Source organism: Primulina eburnea, chromosome 12, assembly GCF_022965805.1.
Source record: "Primulina eburnea isolate SZY01 chromosome 12, ASM2296580v1, whole genome shotgun sequence".
In the NCBI taxonomy this organism is placed as follows: domain Eukaryota; kingdom Viridiplantae; phylum Streptophyta; class Magnoliopsida; order Lamiales; family Gesneriaceae; genus Primulina; species Primulina eburnea.
In genome coordinates, this window is record NC_133112.1 from 3,465,772 (window position 1) to 3,486,106 (window position 20,335).

General features: G+C 34.5%; 1 protein-coding gene and 1 long non-coding RNA gene across 11 annotated transcripts; one reads left to right on the forward strand and one right to left on the reverse strand.

Annotated features, from left to right (window-relative positions):
• Positions 1–1,218: 1,218 nt before the first annotated feature.
• Positions 1,219–4,707, reverse strand: LOC140806592 (E3 ubiquitin-protein ligase WAV3-like). 2 transcript variants are annotated; one of them, XM_073163152.1, is made up of 2 exons: positions 4,016–4,707; positions 1,219–3,326 (listed from the first exon to the last, which is right to left on the reverse strand). In XM_073163152.1, the coding sequence occupies exons 1-2, from the start codon at positions 4,241–4,243 to the stop codon at positions 1,389–1,391; spliced, it is 2,166 nt and encodes a 721-aa protein (XP_073019253.1). In that variant the 5' UTR covers positions 4,244–4,707; the 3' UTR covers positions 1,219–1,388. The 2 variants fall into 2 exon arrangements, with proteins under 2 accessions (XP_073019253.1, XP_073019254.1); XM_073163153.1 differs by lacking the exon at positions 4,016–4,707 and adding an exon at positions 3,451–3,995.
• A 7,240-nt stretch (positions 4,708–11,947) lies between these two features.
• LOC140807403 (uncharacterized) lies at positions 11,948–19,993 on the forward strand. Of its 9 annotated transcripts, XR_012112688.1 has the most exons (5): positions 14,090–16,539; positions 16,822–16,985; positions 18,418–18,609; positions 18,698–18,828; positions 19,689–19,993. It is a non-coding gene; the product is annotated as an uncharacterized lncRNA (long non-coding RNA). The 9 variants fall into 9 exon arrangements; XR_012112685.1 differs by lacking the exon at positions 19,689–19,993 and adding an exon at positions 14,033–14,062 and having other exon boundaries at positions 16,438–16,539; positions 18,418–19,647; XR_012112683.1 differs by having other exon boundaries at positions 14,088–16,539; positions 18,418–18,828.
• The last annotated feature ends 342 nt before the right edge of the window (positions 19,994–20,335 follow it).

Consider the following 20,335-nt stretch of genomic DNA (forward strand, 5'->3'; position numbering starts at 1 on the left):
TTAAGTCGATTTTTAAAGATAAATAAATTAAGTACATATACAGCTGTGATTCAAACCCCTACTGCTTCAAATTTCAAAGACACCAAAAATCTGACGACACCCACTAACAATTTGGGTGCTATTCGGTGTGGTTGATAAAATGGTCGTTGATTGCTTCTAATACTCAATTTGCACACCAAACACCATATATTGTTGATCATGATTATATATTAAGTTTATTGATATCCGAAAAATATCTTATATTCTCCCGGATTATCATCGGTTTTGAGCCAGGTAGTTGAGAGCTCCTGGGATATTACCAGCAGATAACCTGGATAACCAGTAAGCTTGAGTAGCAAGGATATTTCCGTTTGGGAGCCCGGGAGGATAGAACTCGGGCATTCCAGTATAGGGGACATAATTTAAGTCATAAGTATGAACCATCATGGATTGGTCATCATTAAGCGATCATTTAGTGTGTAAAAAGTGACCGAACTCAATCAAAACAAACATGGGTTGTCAGATCCAACAGTGTCAGTGAAAGCAGAAAGCATGGACATCCATACCCTCGTGAGTAGTGGTTGAACACTGAAAACAAAATCATCAATGACTTTTTTATTATAAATATCAAATTGGTTTAGCATTAAAGATTCTCATTCACTTATATATCACATACAACATTTATTACAAAATTCTTCATATAATCATTGACTAACTTGAACGTCGGAGTGGTCACACCAGAAAATCCTCCGACGCCCATTAACGTTCTTCCTTCCTTGAAAGTGCAGGTTTAGGTGCCCGGACAATCATTTCCAGCTCATTAACTCGACCCGGTGCAATCATCTACCAACTCTTACCTATTCACTCGATCTTCCATCATTTATGCTTTATAATAATTAAATAGCTTAATTCTATTTAAATATGCAAAAATAATTTTATGAATGCTATATTATATATTTAAAAGATATATTTATTCAACATGTTTTGCAATTTTAAAAAAATTGTGCTTATAATCAAGTTGCTCATTTGAACACATTATTTCTAGATTTTAATGAATCACAACGCTGCGTTCTTATGTATCAGTACAATGATGCCTTATCCTCACAGACCAACTAATACCCATTTATCTCATACATAAACCATATATCCTTACATCACCCCCACAATGACACGGCAAACAAAAAGTTATCAGATAATTCCCTTTACTTCCCCCAATAGATATTGTTAGTTGTTACACTTTTTACAAAGTTTATTTCTTTACACAAGTAGTTCACAAAAAGTATTTTAAGACAAAAAATATCCTTGTTTCTCTACCAGACCCACCCAAAACAAAACTCAAAGAGCCACACGAGACGAAGAAAAGCCGACGCTATAGGGATGCTTAGCAGTGATTAACGCTTCCCATGCCATTACCTTGGTTTTGGTTGTGCTGCAAATGACCACACTGGTCGTAGAATCCTTTGGGTCGAAGGGCTAGCCAACAATGTAGCCTGAGAACGAGTAAGCATCTCGACCATTGATGGGGTTTGATAAGCCTGGAGTAGGCTCGAGCCATCTGTAGAATCACCTCTAGCTGTTGCTCGTTGCCAGGAATGAGAGCTCAATCCCGACAGAATATACGCTCTTCCTGATGCCTCGTATACATGTCTACTGGCCATTCTCTCTTGCATTTCTTTAAGCTCAGCATCAAGAGCAACACAGAGTTTGTCTTGAGACTTAGCTGATGCAGTTTCTGACAAATCTTTTCTGCAGTTCTCAAGTACAGAGACAGCGCCAGCCAAATCCCCGTTTTCAGCTGCAGTTCGTGCTTGTGCCATTGCTTCTGCTGCTTGGACCCTGTTTTGCTGCCTGTCCACTTCAATCGAGACATTCTCTTGCATGGCAGCTTCAGTTCTCTTGATTCTTACTTCTTCGCCTTCCAAGGTCACCATTTCTTTGGTCAAGGGGTCACTGTATGTACACATTACCCTCAGCAATGATGTTTCCTTGCCTGACACCTCAGCAGGGACATTGATTGAAACGAGAAAGTCTCTCTCCTCATCAGCATATAGATCTCCGATGTCAATACATCCAGTACGTTGATTGGGTGACACACGATTAGGGTAGCTTCCAGCTTTTAAGAATCCAAGATGGATTCTTGGGTCCACAGACTCTATCTTTACCTGCAAATTTTTTACCAAGACGCTCAAAAGACCACCAATGCACTGTGCAAATGCATCCTGGATAACCCCTTCAGTTTCGATGAAAGAAAATGTCCCTCCTGAAATCTCAGAAATTGAATGCATTGATGATGCATCGTGATCAGCACCAAAGCCAAATGTATGAACTGGAATCTTGAAACCCGAGCTCTCTTCAGCGAGAACAGGCGAAGGAAGGAGCAACTGGTAATTTGGTTGATTTTGATTGCCAGCACCATTAGTAACTGTATATGTATCCTGCCCATCAGATAATAATATTATACTGGCAACTGGGTTCTTTTCTCTTCGGTCCTCCATTATTTTGGCCCCCTGTCTCAGACCGTCAGCAATGTTCGTTCCTCCATTGGCAACCAAAGAATTAACAGCTTGAAGGGCAAGCTGCCGCCCTGTTTCAGACATCCTACGAAGAGGAAATAGGCGTCTAGCCGTGGAAGAGAAGGCAATAACTGCCAATCTATCATTTGGACCAAGATTCTGAATAACAAAACCCATTGCCCGTTTTAGCAAGGCAAGCTTTGTACCTGCCATACTTCCACTGATGTCAAGAACTGTGACAAGATCAACCGAAGCACGGGGTGTGTGAGATATTTGGGGAAAACTAGCGTCGTTTTTGCCGGGATTGAGCCAACTATTTGAACAAGGAGCTTTAATATGAAGTAGGACAGTAAAGCTTTCCAAAGCACTTGACTGTGGAGCAGCTGGAACTTCCGTAAATGTTTTAATTGTGACTTTTGTTACATCATCACAATATATGGGCAGCTTGTTTGATGTGTTTTTCTCAGAAGAATGAATTTCATCATCAAGTGCCTCATCATCATTGAAGAGTGATGGCTCAAGGGTCTGAAACAGCGGCCCGGCATGTCGTGTTGAATCCGAACGACGTGGTGGCAAACGACGGAGAACTGTCATCGCAGCATTATCCTGGGGCCAGTCAACTGGATTAATTCTCGCTTTTCCTACCTGTGTGTCTGAGTTGGGGCCTTGTAAGGGAATCTCTTTCCACTTTGCTCTGCAGACTGGGCAAATTTGGTTTCCATGTTTCACATTTGAAGCGATGCAGTGGAAATGAAAAGAATGTGAACATTCCGCAGTAAATATAGCATGGCCGTCCCCTCGTCTCATTGATGCCAAACATATAGAGCAGGTCTTCTGGAAAGTGGAAAGTGGAAAGAAATTGGGATGAGGCGGCCCATAATGATAAACAAAGACTTGGTTTATATATATTCAAATATCAAAAGAAACAATTATTGACTATAAGTTCCGAATACAATACCAAACAATAGCATCCAAATAAGAGAAGTGATTGTTAATACACAGGTTGCAGCAACTAGGAGTTGTATTAGATTAACTTCAGATCACGTACAAATCAATAGTGAAGAACAACTAACTGGAACTTCAGAATTCCTTGCTGCTCTTCCCAAGTTCAAGACTTAAAAATAGGTTTTTAAAAAATGTCATACGATTCAAAAGAACATGACCAAAGACACGATCTGGCTACATAGAAAGCCAAATGGTCTCGGACTTGTGTCCATCAGTCCATCTCCTGCACAATCACACGTAATGACACCGCCTAAATGCAGCAACATAGAAAATACCACATCGAAATAAGCCTTGTGAAGGTCTCCAAGACTTTCATTGTAGCAGATTTTCCATTCTTTCAGCTACCGTATACACTATACATCAATCTACTCAAACCCTCCGATGCAGCAAGAAACAAAAAACAAAAGAGATAAGCCCCCATCCCAACAAACACATACAGAAAAACGTACCAACACAAGAATTCATACTGTCACATGAAAAATTAAATATATAAAATAATCCAAAGAAATAAGCCAAACCTTGGAAGAAGATCTACTCAAGCTCTTGGAAAGCCTCAGTCTATTCGAACTTGGCGTAGATGGCGCAGTGGCCCAGTCTCCTGAAGGCGATAGCAAGGCGGCGTCCGACCGCCTCTCAGACGGCTGTGGAAAAGCTTCATCATCATCGTCAGCTAAATGATTTCTTGAACTATAAACACACATATTCAATCCAAGGGCCAGCTTTACTTTCCTCCATTTACTCCCCATTTCAAATTACAGATGCACAGAAAAACCCACCAAAACAAGATAATTCAAGCACAAAAGTGAGAACTTTTCAAGAAAAACGAAGGGAAAGGCAGGCACTTGAAATGAAATTACCCTAAACAAGCACCAAAAATAGAAAATCACAGGAACGAAAGGTATGGCTAGTTCTTGAAATGGGATTCGCGTAAAAAAAGTATTAAAATGGAAAACAACTCAAAACAAGGAAGAACAAAAAAGTGGGATGAAGGGTGTCGAACTTTTCCGTGCTTTCTGAAGAAATAACACACACACAGCTATATAACAAAGATGGAAGGGGTGTGGATCTTGGCCTATCTTCCAGCTAGCTGATGACAAATAAAATCCAAGAAATTAGACAAATGGGATGATCATGGAGAATGAGCTGACCTTCGCTGTTTTAGCTTTGTTACGACTTTATTTGATTGCGGTGTGGAGCTGATTTTGACCTTGCATATGCTTTTGTCTCTTACGATTTCTTAAAGTCTCTCTTTCTTTCTTTTTCTTTTTCTTTGTTTTTTTTCCATTTTAACTGGTAAAATATATACATGTATTATTTTTTTAAAAAAAATTCCCATAATTAAATTAAGGTAAACTATCAAATTTAAATAAATATCTTTATATCTTCTAGATGGCATGTAATTTAGTATTTTTAAAAGTTTTTTTAGATATTATTATACTCGAAAATATTTGAAAACACTTACATAAAAACAAAAAACGTACATCGTCTCAAAAGTCTCTTTTGACATAAGAACAATCAATATCATTATGATTTAAGCATAGAAGAAAGAAGAGCTATTTGATTGATTTGATATTTGAATATTTCATTTTCATATAAGTATGTCCCGTATATCTGTATCATTGTGTTTCCGTAATATAACGAATAACTACAAGTGCGTGTGATTAGTGGGTTTAATATTTTATTGATCAGCCACTTATCTTCTTGATGTTCTATTCTAGAAATCATTTGAATATTGAAATCTTCCAAGTGGATAGTGAAATGATTCTATACAAGCAATGCTCACATTCATCATCACTTCCTGGAAAAATTGGTTACATTTGAAGCTTGATCGGATTTATAGAGAAATTATTGTTAAAAAATCGTAGTGGTTCACAAAGATTAATTTTTTTTATAATCTTCCCTAAAATACCTATTTATTTGTATTATTAAAATTATTTATTGCTTTTTGTCGAAATTTCAATGAAACCCGATTTTTTTTCTCTCTATTTTGTGAAGTGAATGTAATGGAAAGTGGCGAGGATGATGTAGTTGTTTCACACGTGCGCATCATTACACTGAGGACCATTCTTTTTATTGAGTGCTTAAAAAGTAATAATGGATATGTCTGTTTCTTCGTTTCATATTGTTTACATTGGACTTTTTCCACTACCAAAGGTATTATCTTTAAATTTTACTATGAAGAATAGGTGATTCATGCTAAAATTTTGAATCCCCTTTTAATGTTCAATAATCCCGATATTTAAGTTCGAGCTCGGATGAATTACAAGACATCAACGAGTTACAACTTGATCGTACTAAAATTCCATACAATAGGCCACAACGACTTGATTTATGTTGATGTCTTGTAATTCATCTAGTATAGGGGTGTAAACGAACCGAGTCGATTCGTTAGCTATTTGAGCCGTTTCGAAAAATATTTGATTCGTATTCGATTCGATCGTTCGCGAGATTTAGTATATTGTTAATATATAATATAATTATATATTAAATAAATAAGTTTCGAACTTTTCAAATATTTCGAGCCGAACTCGTACTCGAGCTTTGATTCGAACCGAATTCGAGCCAAAAGTTTAAAAAAAATTGTAATCGAATAAGCCTAATTTGAGCCTTAAAATTTTCACCATATCCGGCTCGATTTGGTTCATATACACCTCTAATATGACATCAAGGTCTCAAATTTAAGATTATATCTCAAATTCAGTTATACCAATAATTTAAATTTTGTTGGTTTCACTCACATCAACACCAACATTAATATATTCCATCCAAACTGTGTACCAAAATTAACAAGAATCGAGTTTCATCACGGAACTCATGTTTAAATTATGTCACACTTACAAGTAATTTAACAAATAATAACTTGGAATATGGCTGCCAAAAAGTCACCAATTTCTGCAGCATTTATTGAAAATAAAATAAAGTACAGAAAATACCGACTTCAATCAAAACTTCGAAGTCTTCAATATCACATCTCAAATTTGGGAACCTTTGAATTTTCTTTTCACGAATAAGAGTGTGAGTTGGCACAATGTGTGTTCTATACGTGTATTGCGGTAGCGATTATTTTTATGCATTTGTTATTTTTCTAAATTAATTTTTTTTATATATAAATTTGAAACCTAAAAAAGTAGCAAAACTTGTGTGAGACGGTCTCACAGGTCGTATTTTGTGAGATAGATATCTTATTTGGGTCATCCATGAAAAAATATTACTTTTTATGCTAAGACTATTACTTTTTATTGTGAATATCGTTAGGGTTGACCCGTCTCACTGATAAAGATTCGTGAGATCGTATCACAAGAGACATACTCTAAAAAATATTGATTTTATATATATATATATATTTGCATGTGTAATAACTAATAGGGAGATGTTATATATATATATATATATATATATATATATATATATATATATATATATATATATATATATAGACACACACATGCAAAATAATAAGATTATAAAACATAATTTATAAGCATGATGTTGTAAATAAGTAAAATATTAATTATTGATACATATTTAGTTGATTATTCGAAGTATTACAATTATAGATATGGAGAGAAGGAGTTCCGTCGATTGTGGAATTGTTGTCGACAATTAACGTAAATAATATTAGATATATTTTGAAATAGATTGATTATATTTTGACTTCCAATTTTAGAATAATAATAAAAAAAAAATTCTCTAGATCATATATATTGGTTTTTGGCTTTAACAAAAAGTAGACTAAGCAATGTCGTGGTTTTTCAAAATAATTCTTCCTTGGATTCTTGATATATAGTTGAATGATATTATTCTGATATATTCAATAATTTGATGTGAGAAATAATTAACTTAGGTTGTATTTTGATGCGAATATTTGGGTAATCGAAGGTAATATATGCAACGATTTCATATTGCGATAAATTTTACATTTAGCACAATGACTTAAATATTAAATAGTTGGAATTTGAATTCATTTTCAATTGTATTTACCTATAAAAACTAAATAATTTATTATTATGAATTTAAAATCACTGATCAGTCCAAACGTAGTGAGACAAATATCTTATTTGGGTCATTCATGAAAAATTATTACTTTTATTGTAAATATCGATATGATTGACATATTTCACAGATAAAGATTCGTGAGACTGTCTCACAAAACATTGTCCATTTACGTGCGTTGTAAATGGAGAATCTTGAGCAATAACTTCTCATATTCTCAACTTCAAAATAATTGTAGAATATACCTAATAAAATAATAATAATAAGTGCAGAATATGGGTAGAGTCGATCCTGGGTGTGGGGGTAGTGCCCTCACACCCAATCAAGGGTCAAGATTCAATCATGGGGGATGGAATTTTTTAAAAAAAATAAAATAAAATGGGCCAGAAAATTTCTGGCCCTTGGATCTGCCCGTGCAGGCAGTGCCTGCACGGGCAGCATCGAATTTTCCCAGAATATGGCACAAATAGAAAGAATTATTCTTTTCTTTTTTTTTCCTGTCAAATAAATATATAAAAATGTTACAAGTGGAGTTCTCTATTCCTACTTTAATCTTTATTTACTTTTTACTCCCTCAAAGGACAACCTTTTAAAAGGGAAAAATACTCTTATCTTTTTAGGGTGAAAAAATTTTAACTTTAATTTTATTCCTTATCCCCCACAAGACAACATCAACTAGGAACCAAGATTGTGACCCTTTTTATTTCCCACCTCCTTTTGAGGACACACATATTCCAAACTAATTGTCATTTTTTAGTGTATTCAAGTGTTACAAACTATTTAATCTTGTGATTTCTTATTAGAACATAGTATCAATAATATTACGAATACGTCGTCTACGAGTCTGATTCTTGTTTTCGATCAGTGTTTTGCAAGAAAAAATAGTCGCCACGGTATCAAATCATCACTTTACGAAATTTAAGCATGAATTCCTTAGTTTTAGCTAATATTTCACCTAGCTTTTCATTGGGATAGTTTAAATTTTACAGAAAAAAGTGTAATTGAAATGTGGGGTATGTAATGTAATGTTGGGTGTAGAGATCTTTAACAAAGGGAATCGTTTCATAACTCCAACTTTTGATAAAGGCGTAGGATTGATTCCCTTTAAAAATTTGACAGACTTTATGGGGCAAGTCAACCAGAAAGCTGCCTTTTCCTCTATTTTATTCTCCTATTTTTCCCTCTAAATCGAATTGAACTTAGCTTATTACATATACATATACATATTTTTATGGGCATTATTGCTCCCGTCGTGCCCTCCAACTAGCTAGCCACATCCATTGAGCGTTGTGTCGTTTTTCACTCACACGCACGATGCACTACATGTGCCTTTCATACCATATTTTGTTACCTTGCACTTCTGTTGTGGGCGCCGTTGATTGCGCAGATAACAATAATCTGTGAGACCGTCTCACATACCATAATCTGTGAGACGGATCAACCCTACCCATATTCACAATAAAAAGTAATATTTTTTCATGGACGACCCAAATAAGAGATCTGTCTCACAAAATACGACCCGTGAGACCGTCTCACACAAGTTTTTGCTATATATATATGTGGTAAAATTTTATATCAGAAACATGCTCGGTGTGTAATAATGGGAGTAGGGTATGATGTATAAAATCATAATTTCTTTGAAGGTGGCTGCATATGATTGAGATATATAGCACTATGTTTTTTTAATATTTAATTAAGATAATCTTCATTGTCAAGGATATATGTGGTGGAGATATCTTAGACATATACAAATGGGTATTGGAGGTTAAAACAATCCACTTTATTTTAAGAATCTCTGGCTGTTCTTTTTGAGTGTGTTCTAGGTAAATTCTCGAGATTAATACGATATTGAACAAACTACGTAAGTCAGACAAAATGCACATAAAATACTCGAAAAAATTAAATATTGATGGGAAAAATAGAACTCGCGATAATTTAGTTTGGCGCTCATCTACTACACTTTAATCCGTTCGATGTATTGAACCTGTATTTCCATCAAATTCACATTAGATTTTCCCTAAAGCTTTTATCTTACCTCGAGTGAATAGTTCAAATATCCAGGTACTATGACTGTATACTTTATATTAAAGATACATGAAATTTATATTCACCAAAATATTTGTTTTCTATTTGGCACTCGTTAATTATAGTGATTGTTTTATCGATAAATTAGAGTAAAGTATCTCTGCTTATCTTTAAGTTAGGATTTAGTCCCTATATGATATTTATTGTGAATTGATACCTAAGAAAATTGGTCCAAGATTACATAATTGCTCTTTTATAATTTATATGTTATTATTAAAATTAAAATACATATTTCTCAACGAAACCCAAATCTCATCGCAATCCCTACTAGCTCGAAAAAAAGGCGTTTGAAGGTGAAGCTCAACAGTGTAAGTCGATTTTTGTCCTCATTCTTTTGTGATTTCGAAATGCCCAACTCCAAAAAAAAAGATAATATTTGTTTCGCTTCAATTTTCATTTTCAAATTTTGAAGTGTCTATGTCAATTTTTTGATTCAATTTTGAACATATTTTCACAAGCCATGTTTTTTTTACGTGTTTGAAAAAAAACTGCCAATGTGTTTGTTATTCGTTACCAAAGATTTCACAAGTTATATTTTTGTGTGCTTGATGATTTGCCTATGATTTGCAATGTTTGTATAGATTTAGACATTGTTTAATTGCATGATACAATACAGTTTGTATCAAGACCAGGTTTAATAGCTTACGATGAAATTGGTTGTTATATAGAGTTTCTTTAAAATGATGAATACTTCATATATATATATATATATATATATATATATATATATATATATATATATATATATATATATATATATATATATATATTGTAGTTAAAATAAATATTTACTCAAAACAAACTCATAACAATAAAATACATTTTGGCTAATTTTCTGTTCAGTCGATGTACCTAAAGGGGCACTGCCCCCTTTCAGTTATTTTTTGCCACGTGACAATTTTTTTTATTTATTTAACAAAAAAACTCAACCATGGTTCGCTTTTTCAAAATTTTGCTTCTCTCTCTCAGCCTCAACCGTGGTTCTTTCATTTCGGAAATTTCAAAACCTCTCTCAACCATTATTCTCTCTCAAAACCTCTTTCAAAAACCTCGGAGTCCACCGTTCCTCTTTTACAGCACGGAAACAAGCTCCTCTCATTGAATCAAACAAGATGAGACTTTTCGTTGCCCCTGTACATTTGTTTTTATATAATGGAGATATTTATGTTTGTTTCAAGAAATTTGAGATTTGTTTCTTGTTATTTATGTGAAATTGAAGATAATGGCTCAAAAATTTTCATTTCTCCGAAAATGTATGTTGAAGATATAAGGTAAACCGAGAAACTCACTGAAAATGTGGAAACCAATGGGAATAGAGAGATTTTTTTTGTGGAAAGAGAGCTTGCTCGATTCAATGAGAGGAGCTTGTTTCAGAAATGAAAAAACCACGGCTAAGGCTGAGAGAGAGAGAAACAAAATTTTGAAAAAAGTGAACCATGGTTGAGTTTTTTTGTTAAATAAAAAAAAATTAATTGTCACGTGGCAAAAAATAACTGGAAGGGGGCAGTGCCTCCTTAGGTAGCATCGACTGAACCCTAATTTTCTTATCACAACTAAAATAAATCATCAAACACATAAACTACATGACATGTGACCAACAATAATCATATTCTCGAAAACATAGACGAGCTATTTGCTTGAGCATATATGTTGAACACAAATATCTCAAGACTTATAAGTAAGTAGATAAGTTAAACAACAAGAATCTGACATTCACTAATCATAGATAAAAATGATAGATGTGAAAAAAACAATCAGAATCTCATTTTTTTTATAAATTGAATTTCATATACATTTAAACTTGACTTTTCAAAATTACTAAAACATAAAGACAACAATCGACGTAATCTACTGAACTTGACCTTGAATCGTCTTTTTTGAAGCCAAAAAGACGATGATAGATCGAGCATATGGATTGCTTGGGGGAGAGGTCGGTGGATTTGGTTAAGGAAGGAGACAATTAATTGGGCAGATGGATTTGGTCGAAGAGAAGTAGATTTATATATTTATATAAATAATTTAAAAGGTAAAAACATAAATTTGATTTTTTTAGAAGTTAAAACTATATTTTGGTAATGATCAAGTATCAATTCTCAAATTATATTTCATAAGACTATATTCTAAAACAAATATTAACAAAAATAACTCAAATATATGATGATCCATCCTTATGCCTAGATTTTATTATTGAGATATATTTCGTATTCGAGACTCAATTATAATATCAATATGATTTATATATCGAAGGAGATCGACGGTGGGTTTCCATTACAAGAAAATAAAAAATAAAAATAACAATTAACTCAAAGCCCACTAATTTATCTGGGCCTCAATCTGATTATCCATTATTTTGGTCCATAAACCTTCACAAATTTCCTATAATTAATCTCGAGCTCTCTTCTTCACCGTCTCTCCGAACACCGTATAACGCCCAACATAGCCGTCTACCCAATCCCGTCCGCCGCCTCCATCGGCCCAGGGAGAATCGACTTTACCAAGTGAGCAACTTTCCTCTCGCTGTGAACCCATTCTTTATCTCGAAATTGTGTTTGTATATCTGATTTTAAGTGTTTAAATTCACGCACTTTGTCAGATCACCATCAATGTGAAGCAATGCAAAATCTTTTACTCTGCAATGGACTGAACTCATCCATTTGTTTTACAGTTCTTGGAATATCGGATTATATGATCATTTTCATTCTATAGGTTATTTTTGTGACGGAGAAAGTAGACATCAAACAAAGAACTAGAGCTATACAAAAATTTAGAGTTAAGTAAAAATCTGATTATCACTACGACGAAGTGAATTAATTTTTTTTATAGAAGCAAGCCTCAGGGAGCTAATGTAGAATCATCTAGTTGTAATCATTGTGTGCTACCTTCACATGGGGGGATTCTTATCTGCTGGAAAGCGTTTAACATCTCCAAATGAAAACTTTCCAGTGCCTTGAGAATTGGAAGAAAACCACTCTGACCGATGAGTGTGACCATATCGTTCACCTGCTTAATCACTTCCTGGTGCTCTGCCTTGGCTTTGTTCAGCCTATTTCTTGTTAATATCAAATTCATATGCATAGTTTGCAAAGTTGGATCCTCAATTTCTATACTCTCAATTGCCTGAACTCCATTAAGTAATGATTCACGGGCGCCGCAATCTACACCCCTGTACGAGCTCTCTCGGTAGAAATTCTCAAGTTTCTTCTCCTGGCGTCTTGAATAGTGTTGTACCTTGAGCCTTTGTTGTTTCTCCTTGAATAACTGCTTTTGCAACCGATGTAAGAGAACTGTAAAGCTGTTGATGGCTCCTAGTACTTCGATATCTGAAGCTTTCTCAATTGCATTGAACCATTCATGGCATATAGCAACAACTGTTGGTGCTCCAAGGCTGGTGCAAGGACTTGAAGAATTTTCATATGTTGTTTCCTCTGATTCTTCAAGATGACATTTTGTCAGCCAGTTTTTCAAAAGCTCCACAAACGCTTTATGTGTTCTTATCCAATCAGAAAAGGTTGTTCCTAGCTTTAGAATCTCCGCTTCTAGTTTCTTAGCAGCCCTCATGCTTGAATTGTTGGTCATGCAAGATAATTCAACCATAACTTTTACCTCCATGATCACTTGAGCTTGCTTCTTGTGGCACTCAAACGATACTTTAAACATTCTTTGCAATCTGGAAATGGATTGAAGATGAATAATTTTATTCCCAAACAGAATGATGGATGAGTAATAATGAATGTTGACAATATACACCCTTCATCACAGATTGAAATGATTATTTCCTTTTAGTATGACACGAATTACAAATTATTTCACAAATGACTACTCTATTTCTAAAAGCACCCATTCTAAAAGTGATTATGCGATACCCACTGGCTTTCAACCACTATATTTTCAATTTTTACATCTAAATGATTATCTATACTCCATGCCAATCAAATTAAGATGGAATAAGCATGCCCTCCCACAGTCTCACATGAAAAAGTATAGTCAATCTGTCAACATTCATTTGTATATGTGATAATAATGAGCTTAATATCCACAAGTAATTCATTAACTTCGAAAGTGGAAAAATATAAATGCACTAACAAAAATGAGTTATTTGCGACAAACAAGGAAATATAGAGTATAAAGAATAAGCTCCCTCCTCCAACACCGCATTTCATTATCTATTTACCTTTTCAATTTTCAAAGTAAAGATACTAAGAAATCCTTTCATTATATAGATATGGTCGAAAGGAGAAACTAATGAGAACATGTTGATTTAGACAAAAGAAAGATTGTTCACATACCCACGTATCAACTCACATAATTGTGGCTGCAGTTCTTCATCCCTGAGCTTATGAATTCGTTTGGCTATGCTATTTACCTTTGAGATGAAGAGATTGATTCTGGAAGTCAGTTTTCTGAGGGATAAGTGAAGCGCCTCAATCTCGTTAGACTCCGCCCCTTGGTCATCTAACTTCTTCAACTTTCTCCACTCCTTGTCAAAAGTTATCCTCAATTTCTCTTCATTCTAAATTTTGCAAATGGTGAAAACTTTTGAGTAAAAAATGCAGACTAACTAAATTATATAGCAAAAGCACATGTGTGCATTTTGTGTGAATTGTGTGCTATGTGCTATGTGTGTGCGATCCATGTGCATGTGTGCAATCCATGTGCATTTATCACGTTCCTTTGATGCTTCCCTAATTTAAGGCTTTGATAGTATTGCACGAGGTCCTTATAATGGATTTATGACACAATCTTTCCTTTTCAAAGAAATATATGCAACTGTTAATTCAAGTAATAGCTAAATCGACTATCAAAACCTACAAATTAGGAAGAAATATATCTTGGATTACCTTAACTCCCTCATGAAGTTTGCTCTCCCAAATGTACAGTTTCTCTAGAGTCAACAACAGGTTGCATGCGTTATTATTTGTATCTTTATGATCTTCGCTGCCAGCGTTCTTTCTGTTTGGTATGCTGTAAGCTGGTCTTCTTGACATACCGCATGTGCATGAGAGTGCCATGCCTGAACCTATGCGACTCTTGCAACGGGGAAATCCTGAAATAGCAAGCAAATGACCTTATAATTGCGATACTTCTGTGTGTAATAAATGTCAAGATTAGTAGTATTTCGTAACAATTGTTGTGTAACTAAGAAGTGATAATTGAAATGGAGAAAATATTTACAAATGGCCAGTATATCTGCTTCATGTCATTTTGAGATCGTGTCCAATTAAGAAAACATGAAACGATCATGCAGATTATTTGTTATCCAATCAATTTATTACAAAATAGTATCTGTGCACGTAAAATATCAAGAGTCACGTAATTGATGCGGTAAAACCTATCCACACAACGAAAGCTTGAGTTATTTCTAAAAGACGAAATGCAAGATAATATACATATCCAGAATTTCTCATACATCATAAGTACAATATCATAAAACTAAAATTCGCAGTAGCATCCCTTATAAAGGTTATTGTCTTTGTATTGGTGCCATACTCATGATATATATAGTTCACATATTTTGAACAAAAATAATCGTAGCTCGAAATTATTATGAGGTTATCATCATGATTTAATTATTTGATGTATAGAATTCGCATAAACGAAGTGTATGATAAATTCCCAGTTTGGGTTGGTCCGTTGTGTCAAATCTTTAGGAAGAGCCTAATCCTATGTTCGATGATCAACATCATGTGGAAGAAAGTGTTATAAAAAATAAAACTACTTTTACATGGGACCAATTTTCTCAAATAGTAGAGCGGTTGGTTTTAAATATTTTTATCTTGGATTTGAGTTATATTAGTTGTGTGCATGACACTTCTTTTGGAAAAAGAAAATAGCTTAACAAATGAAGACGATCAAATTGGAAAACAAATTCTATGAAAAGAAATCCTTATCTTCTCTTTTTCGAGAAAAAAGTGGAAAGAAATGTCGACTTCTCTCAGTATTTGACTATTTGTCTAGCATATTACTAGCCCTTGCCTTTATATCCATGGAGTAAGGCCCCACCTCTTCAAGTCTAAATACATTGAGTTCCTCCGTATCACTATGTTATCCTAGAGATGATTTTTGATGGAGTATTTGTTGAAGTAATAAGGTTAAGTCAATCCAAAAGGGTCTGAATCCATTTTATGAATCTTTCGGATGTAAAGTCTTTTTTTTTTCAAAACATCCACTTGGCTAGTTTTAACATTAATTTTTGTCTCTTCCACGATGCAGATATAATCAACTTCCTTATGTTATTAACCAAACACAAGCTAATTATATTATTGCGCATTTGAAACCATTTTATGCGAGATTGAATACTTCATTTAGGGTTTCAAGTTAGTTTTCCCATCACCACCAAATCATCTTGAATACCTTACATTACACTTGCACTAAGTTTTCAAAATCACGCGGAGTATATCATTGACACCCCTTCATTGCCTTTTTAAACTATTTTTAAGCTTCGCATCCTAGAGAATTTTGTGGTTGACCTTTGCATCTTAAAGTAAAGAAGAAGAAAGTTGAGTAACCGAGAAGAAAGTCAAGAACCGAAAGCCCCTTGAAATCTCACTTGAAGTTAATGCCAAATGCTTCTTTTGTTGGTCAACACCAACTAATAAAGAAATTCGACAATTGATCTAGCATACTATAGGCCTAGTTTGAGGTGTTTATTGGGGATCCCCGCTTCCGGAAAATTTGGGTATTGAATTCGTTCGAAAAGAATAAGGTTGTCTTATATCATGATTAGATATTGATTTGTGGTAATTTTATTCGTAGAGATCCCAAGTATCTCAATTGCTTTTGATGTAGCGGAAACGTATAATAAAGAAGGATTAACTTGTTGATTAACACATAGCGTCATGATCCTATCTTTTTTTGGTGTCAGCAAAGCAGGAACAACACATGGACTCAAACTCTCACGAGCATGTCCTTTTGCGATGCCCGCACCCAAAAAATATCTATCATGGCATTCTATGGGATTCAACAGGTTAATACTTCTTTATTTTACACTTCTGCTGCATAACAACACCGAGCTTGTGTTTAATTAACCACAAGTACTATGTATATGTAAAAACCTTCGGAAATAAACTTAAGAGAGTTCGCTATACAAAGTAGACCAAGATACATATTTGGACCCCGTGTATAAAATGTATGCACAAATACCCTAAACTAGCCCAATATTGATTTTTTTTGCTTGTACTTGACATGTTTTGTACCCAACATCAGCTACTATGCCCTTGTACTCACAAGATTCTAGTATATTGAACAGATATGATGAAACTTTAAGGAGTCAAAACTACGTGTCACGAGGTTCAACAGTCTCCAATGCATCAAGACTTCAGGAGTCAGTGTACAGACTCGGACGTAGAGATATGACGCTGAAGTGCCGCAGCAGTAAATGGATGGCAGGGAGGTTATCTTAAAGAATTGTGGGTAAGAAACTCTGGATCAAACTATACTTAACAATTATAAGTACACAATAGCTCATAATACTTAAGGTAAGAGACTAGCGAATATGTGGTCGGCTAAGCAGAAAAAAAGATACTTTTATGACCCCAGCAGTATTCAAATTCTTGCTTGCTCTAACAATCAAATACACATGTATATCTATGTGCATGCGTTTTCTATCACCGACTCTGTCAATTAGTGCCCTCTTGTGTCAAGCGTTAAAAAAAGTTAATTGTATCCTCCCAAAAGTCGCTATTCATGAGAAATTTAATATATTTCCATGAGTGAAGGCATACTTATCATCTGTATTTCCATAGTATTGGCTCCGCCACTCCTGTTTTAAGAAGGAGAGCAAAATAATACAGAAAGATTACTGAGAAAGTATTATGATGATGAAATTTACTGACTAAGATGGTAATATAATACTTATAAACAACTTAGTAAGCATGCGTGAATGAAAATGAAGTCTTGAAAACTACAGAGGTTCTGTGATATTATTGCAGCAGAGAAAATTTACAGTACTTTTACCGTTAAATAATGTTAAGCCTGGTTGATGGCGAAGCTTGCCTGCATCAAGCATATCAGAGACATCGTTCCCATTGATATTGATATTATCAAATTCCTTCTTGATTTTATTGTAAACTTCTTGTAAGTCTGTTAAACTACGGACTAGTGCCTCCGAGCTTGCTTCAGCAGCATTTTCCTCTATTTGAGCAGATTCCTTTATACTTTCATGAATTTCTTCCACCTCCTTTTGGACAGATGATTGCTGCCTTTTGTCTGTCTTTAATTCCTCACTCATCGTTGGGTAATTTGGCCTACTATCCAAATTGTTTTTGTCAAGAAATTCTTCATTTTTCTCTTTCCCAATGCTTATTCTTTGATCTAGTTTAGCGTTGTTTTCATTTGGTTCATGCATTGCCTCGAAATGACATTCTTCTGAATTTTCATTCAATTCTAGATCTTCCTCACTTGAAATTTTGTCATCACTTATATCTTCTAGGTCTGGTATTCCCTCACTCTCCCTCACTCCCTGTAAATCTATGTCCTGAAAGCCCGTGTTATAAGGATTCTCAACCGGAATAAAGGGGTTCAAATAATCCCAAATTGAGATTTCACTGTGTTGATGACTCTGCATTTGATAGCCCCAAGGATAATGTGGTGGAAAAGCCAATAAATAGTTCTCTGTTGCTTCATTCTCATTTTGATAGAATCTCAAATCCATACGTGGAAAAGCATTTTGCCCATTAAACATTGCATTCGACGTCAACCTATTATGCAGATTATCTGTAAAATTATCTGAAGATGTTGCGGACTTCATGTCATTACATGACATGCTACTTCTCTTGTAAGCAAAAAGTAGCAGTGTTGGACACACTATCCTGTGATTCACTGATAAAACTTTCTTTTCTGTAAGGAGGGAAGACAAGATTACCCGATGGCCTTAATCCCGCACTTTCAGATTGGGGAAACCTTAAACTCCCAGGATTCGATGAATTAACAATTCTTCCATACCTTGGTTGATCCGTGACGCCTTCGAATGATCCGACTAACAAATGCTCTGGATTTTTTGTCGCTGCAACTTGCGGTTGATGAAGAACGTTACGAGGTATGCCATTAAAACATGTCTTGCTATTAATAGTTTCTTTCGAGTAATATACTTTTCCTCTGTTATTTTTTGATCGAAACTCCGATAGATTTGAACCTCCTTTGACACAAAAGTCATCTTTGGTGACTTCTTCATCCTTTGCCTCATCAGTGTTCCCTAAGGATGAATTTTCTGATTGAGGGAACTGCTCCTTCAAGTGATCAGAAATTGCGTCAGAAGGTGAACCTTGATAAAATACAATGGCTTCGTTCACAAAATTACTAAATTCATTTACTACTCCTTGCAAGGATTGAAAGTAGGCCATATGAGCAAATGCTAACGAACATTGATGATCCCTGGCATCCTTAATCAGCTCTTTTCTTTCCTTGCACAATCTCACTAATTTTGAATCTTTCCTTGAAAAGCAACACCCCATCTTTACCTCAAAATCAAAGATAAACCTAGAAAAATCCTTAATCTCTAACAACCTAAAATCACAATTCACTCTTGTCCTATAAAAATTGGGTAAATGCCCTGGAAACAAAAACTGAATCAGTGAATTGCCTAAAAGTTTTTGATGAAACTGATACACGTTGTAGGTTCCAGGGGTTGAACAAGGATTTTTATTTAGGGCAGCAATCGTTTGGTGTAATCCTCATGTATGAATCCAAGAAAATTTGCAAAATTAAGGGCATAAATTTTGTTTGAATTTCGGCTATCCTTGTTCACCACTGCTTGTTCAATGTTCCAATCCAAACAGAATTGTTAATAACATAAAGAGAGCATCTTTACAATTCCCGGACAGATTTTTGACACAGGGAACAATAACAACAATCCGTAGTTATTGCTTAAAATGAAAAGCAACAAAATAAGTCCGTTGAGTCATTAAATCACTGAAATCCATGCAATCCAAGCTCTGGATTACGGGTGTAAAAGCTACCTAATTGTATTCACACAGTCCTAGTAAAGTCCAATATACTAAATTCATCTATTTGAATGGCTCATTCACTCATGTATACGTATTTGTTGTGTATTTCTAGTCACTGGTATAAATCACGGCAAGTTTATAACTTGAATGCTAAACTTTTCCGTTTTCGCAGATTACTAAATGTGTTCTTCTGAACAATGCAATTCAAGGATCAAATCGTTTCTGCACTCCGGTCAACCTTCTATTTCTCGATTTCCTTTTGGTCGATTGTTATGACAATTCATACTGAATTTTTTTCCTTAGGAGTTAGGATTATGTAATTAATGTTATGATTGTGTAAATCTGCTTTTGAATGAATTGGTGTGGATGGTGTAAAGAAAAGTCTACACAAAACACCCCTTGCCTTTGATTCAAATAATGCAAAAGTTGATTATTGTGATTTGCATAAATCATCAATCGAATCTCTTCCTTGTTTTATAGATTTTGTCTTAAATCATATTTCATGTATGTTCTTTCCTTTGCTGCTGTACAAGGGATTTCCACCACATTTTGTATAAACATAATCTCACATGTGAAAATATGTGATTGAAAATGTATTATATTTGAAATTGGATGAATGTAGAAAGGAACTTAGAGATGATAGATTAAATTGAAATCCGTTTTCGGTTGCGTTACAAAAATTATTAGATTGTGGCTACTCAAATGTACGTACCAATAGTTTGTATATATTATATGTCAAATTCCGCACATATTGCAATCATAATTTGAGATTTTGGGGATTAAAATTTACATTTTTATAATAGAAATTGACCATATATT

Bases quoted from the DNA above. Each gene is read 5' to 3' on its own strand.
- LOC140806592 (XM_073163152.1), bottom strand. From the start codon at position 4,243: ATGGGGAGTAAATGGAGGAAAGTAAAGCTGGCCCTTGGATTGAATATG. The intron at 3,327-4,015 runs GTTTGGCTTATT...TCCACTTTCCAG, and splicing joins TGAGTAGATCTTCTTCCAAG to AAGACCTGCTCTATATGTTT.